We start from the raw sequence: 4,142 nt of genomic DNA on the forward strand, positions 1-4,142 counted from the left end.
GCTGTAGTCCACTTCCTGCCCTGCGCTGTACTCCACTTCCTGCCCTGTGCTGTACTCCACTTCCTGCGCTGTACTCCACTTCCTGCTTTTGGAGCGGTCTCCGGTCCACTTGCATTCACTCTGCATTCGAACCACGCCAGAGTTCACTTCAATCGAACTGACACCTAGGTGTTTAGGCGGACCAAAGTTCACTTTTTTGTCTGTATCAGAGTTCGATTGCTCGTTCATCCCTCCCCAAACGAACTGGGCTTTCTACGCAAACGGACTAGAGTTCGATTAAAGCGGATTAAACAGGGCTGGTGTGAATGCACCCTGAATCTAACGTAGAGGTAAATTAAATCAGTGTTTGTAATCAGAATCAGAATCAGAATAAACTTTATTGGCAATGCACCGAGATACAACGAGAATATGTACGTACAGTCGTCTGAAGATGGGCGGAGTGCACGAAGCTGCAGCTAAAATAATTAGCGCGGCCTTCTTATTCTTATTCAGAATAATATTTTGCTTAGATGAGAAAAGGAAAGTAAACATGAGAGTAATGTTGTCCTCAATGAAATGTGTTGTTTGTCTGAAATCTTTATTTCTCTGCAAAGAAAAATAAACTGTGCTGCGGTCAGTATTAATTAGACCGTGACCAGACGTGACCGTTTGTTCAAACAATGAACGGTGTTTCTTTACTTTAACTTGTGTTTGTGTAACACACGTGATAACTTTATGGTGAATAGTGGAGGATAGAAAATGTGACCGCATGTTAGGAAGACTGTTTCAAGACTTCCAGTGTTGAAACTGGTTTAAAAGTAGATGTTTATTTAGATTCTAGGGGGTGGACAAAGCTAAAAAAATTTCAACTAATAAATCATGTCGGTTATCGGCATTAGGAACTCCCTCCCTCGGGATCAGCAACAGGAAACTTTCCATATCGGTCAGCTCCAATCCAAAACAAACAGTTCTGTTCAATGTTGTGCAGAGTGGGTGTGCAGGTCTACCTGGGGTTCCTCTCCCTGACCACAGACAGCATGTCGGTGCTGACTGTAGGATAGTGAACGTAGCTCGCCACCTTACAGCCTCCCAGGTAGCGGAAGATCGGAAGCGTGAAGGCGTAACCCATGGAGTCCACGTACAGGTCAGGAACGAAGGCTGTCAGGGCCTCCCACCCTGAAACACAAACACGGCTGTCACTCTGTGAGGAGGAGAAACCGTGTAACGCACAGGACGTCATTTCCTTCTGCAGGGGTCACCTCAGAGCAGACCCACACAAAAGACCAGATGTTCTTTCTGGTGAACCCAAACTCCAACCTCCAGCTTCAGACACGAGAGACTGCAGCACTGACCACCGAGCTACCACAGCCCCGTTAATACACAGTTTGTAATATGCCTTGTATTTCTACAAGCAACAAGTTTGGTCAGTGAATTCTATATTTTAAGACTTATATTTGAACGGACTGAACAAACTGGAAAACAGATGAAAGTTGACATTTTCTGAAGCATCAAACATCTGGCAGGCAACTTTAAACAGCAGCAATTATTGCAAAAGATAGAAAATATTCCCAACAAACTGATATTTTTACTGGTTTTTAACCTTCTGCTGTTCTGCCCATTTTGCTCCAACTGGTTTTCACACCTTTGGAAGAAAATGTCCAGTTCAGCACTGGTTATTAAAAGATACAAAAATATAAAAAATAAACACATTCCTGAACAAAGTGCAGTCAGAATGCAACAATCGGCTCATATGAAGATCCCAGATTGATCAGTGATCAGTTACTGACATTTCCTACAAAGACATTTTATTAATTTTCAGTTCAGTTTATTTATAAAGCGTCAAGTCACAACAGAATCGTCTCAGGGACTGAACAGAAACATTCATTTATAAAATAATTATTTAACATTATTTATCTGAGGAGCAGCTCTGAGTTTAACTCTCATCTTGAACCAGCATGAAGGCGACAGTGGAAAGAAAAACTCCGTCATGATGAAGAAACCTTTACCAGAACCAGCTCAGGACAAGTGGACATCTGCTTCAACCAGCTGGGTTTGGTAGGAACAGATACACAATGGCAGGTCAAGAATCACATGTTCAGATATAATGAGTATCAAATGAAACTATTCAATTGAAGAAATGAGGTCAGTTTGTCCTCCAGTAGTCCAAGTCTACAGCAGCATGACAAACTGACCCTAACTATAGGATTTATCAAAAAGGAAAGACTTAATCCCAGTTGAAAACAACAAAGTCCATGCTCACTAATCCAGGTATAAGAAACTGTCCAGATGACCCGACGGAAAAATGTTGGATCTTAATCCCAGTCTTTAAACTGGATAATGTGTCAGCCTCATGGACAGAAACTGGAAGTTGGTTCCACAAGAGAGGAGCCTGAGAATTGAAAGATCTTCCTCCCGTTCTGCTTTTGTAAACTCTAGGAACCACAAGTAAACCTGCAGTCTGAGAGTGAAGTGCTCTGTTAGGAAAATATGGAACAATAAGATCTGTAATATAAGATGGAGCTAGGTTGTTGAGAGCTTTGTAGGTTAGAAGTAAGATTTTGAATTCTATTCTGGATTTGACAGGGAGCCAATGGAGAGAAGCTAAAACTGGAGAGATTTGATCTCTCCCAGTAACTCCAGTTAAGACTCTGGCAGCAGCATGTTGGACACTCTATTACACTGCTGTCTCAACATGTGAAGCCTCAGAAATGAAAAATAGCATCATAAAGTTAAAATCTGGACGTGAAATCTTTAGTCAGTAACCAGTACTGTTTTAATCCGTACATCAGATCAGAGCTTTCTGACAGAGATCACAAATTTGTCAATCTCATAAACATACTGTCGTTCTATTTTCAACTATAAACAGGATCCTGTATTACACATCATCAGGGGTGCACATAACTGGTACGCAGGTATGCATGCGCAACAAAAATCAAGAATATGCAGCATCACCTGTTTTACCACAAGCCTTCGTGTATTTGACTATAATGGGGAGAGTCGGGATATTTCCCGGTGAGCCGATCTGACGTGTGGGCTGCAGGGCCGGCGCTCCCTGTTTTCATATATTTTTTAAAGAACTTTTTATTAACAACATTAAAAGACAGAACACCGCTACTGCTGCTCCTGGGCCGCCCCGCCTCCACTGAGGGCTGGTGGGCGGCGGCAGCGGATTTTTTTTTGCACGAGTCAGATCTGCGACGCAACCTGTCAATCAATCAGGCGTGTCAGCAACTGACCAATCGACAACATCAATTTGTCCCGAAGGTAAACGCCCCTTACATGCAGCCCGTCAGTTTTTTTTTTCTAGAACTTTAACAACACAAAATAGAACAATGCAACAAGATACAAATACAAACTTGTGAAGGGTGTCATAACTACATTTCACAAAATAATGACAGAAAAAAAAAAAGACTAGCAGGTACATCTGCAGCATCTAACATGCAGCAGATGAAGCAGAGGATAGTGGGAGTGACACTGAGGAGGAGGTGGCACTTATTCAGACAAAGCTGCATACTGGGTGAGTACCAAACACCATCTCCTGGTACTCACCTGAGGAGCCCACTAAAAAACTTACGTACACCCCTGTGCATCATGTTGTGGTGCAATAAGACCAGAAAAACTGAAGTATATCAGTACGCCCACAGTGGAAAGATTAATAAAGTGGTTCATCAAGACATTTAAGGCTGGGTGGTAATTTAAAAGTGTGCAGCAGAAAGAACTAAATGTTTAAGCAAAGAATAAAGAATAATGTCACCATGGGTAAAACTGAAACTCATGAAATTATCAGACTGGCGTGATCTTACCGAGGAACATGGAGCCAAGGCTCTGGCCCAGCAGGGTAAAGTGGGGGTAAGCAGTGGCCTCCACCAGACCACGGTGACGCAAGAAGATGAAGGTGACCGGTCGAGGCAGCGTGATGCTGAAACGCTGTCGTGCTCCCTCCACAATCTGCTCACCGGTCACATCCTTATCCCCCGTGTAAACCACAAAGGAGACGTTGGGGTATCTGGAATGAAGGAGGTTATGTTTGCCTTTCATAATAAACTTTCCATGACTGTGGTGCGAGAGGTTTGTTGTACTCAAACAGTTGACGTTGGACTCAAAGGTCCATGCTGGCATGTGGGTCACCGAGACCTCCATGCTGGCATGTGGGTCACCGAGAC

The 4,142-nt window shown here is 43.1% G+C and overlaps 1 protein-coding gene across 1 annotated transcript in view; it reads right to left on the reverse strand.

The window, feature by feature from the left end:
• The window catches only part of LOC119419334 (GDP-Man:Man(3)GlcNAc(2)-PP-Dol alpha-1,2-mannosyltransferase), a 14,338-nt gene that overhangs the window by 9,399 nt on the left and 797 nt on the right, over positions 1 to 4,142 (reverse strand). Inside the window, exons 3-4 of the mRNA XM_037686641.1 lie at positions 3,783 to 3,985; positions 987 to 1,155 (exon numbers count right to left, since the gene is read on the reverse strand). Of these exons, the coding sequence (XP_037542569.1) occupies positions 987 to 1,155; positions 3,783 to 3,985 (372 nt within the window). The remainder of the gene's footprint in view (positions 1 to 986; positions 1,156 to 3,782; positions 3,986 to 4,142) is intronic.

The sequence above is a fragment of the Nematolebias whitei genome, chromosome 13 (genome assembly GCF_014905685.2).
Source record: "Nematolebias whitei isolate Nwh7 chromosome 13, NemWhi1, whole genome shotgun sequence".
NCBI classification, from domain to species: Eukaryota; Metazoa; Chordata; class Actinopteri; order Cyprinodontiformes; family Rivulidae; genus Nematolebias; species Nematolebias whitei.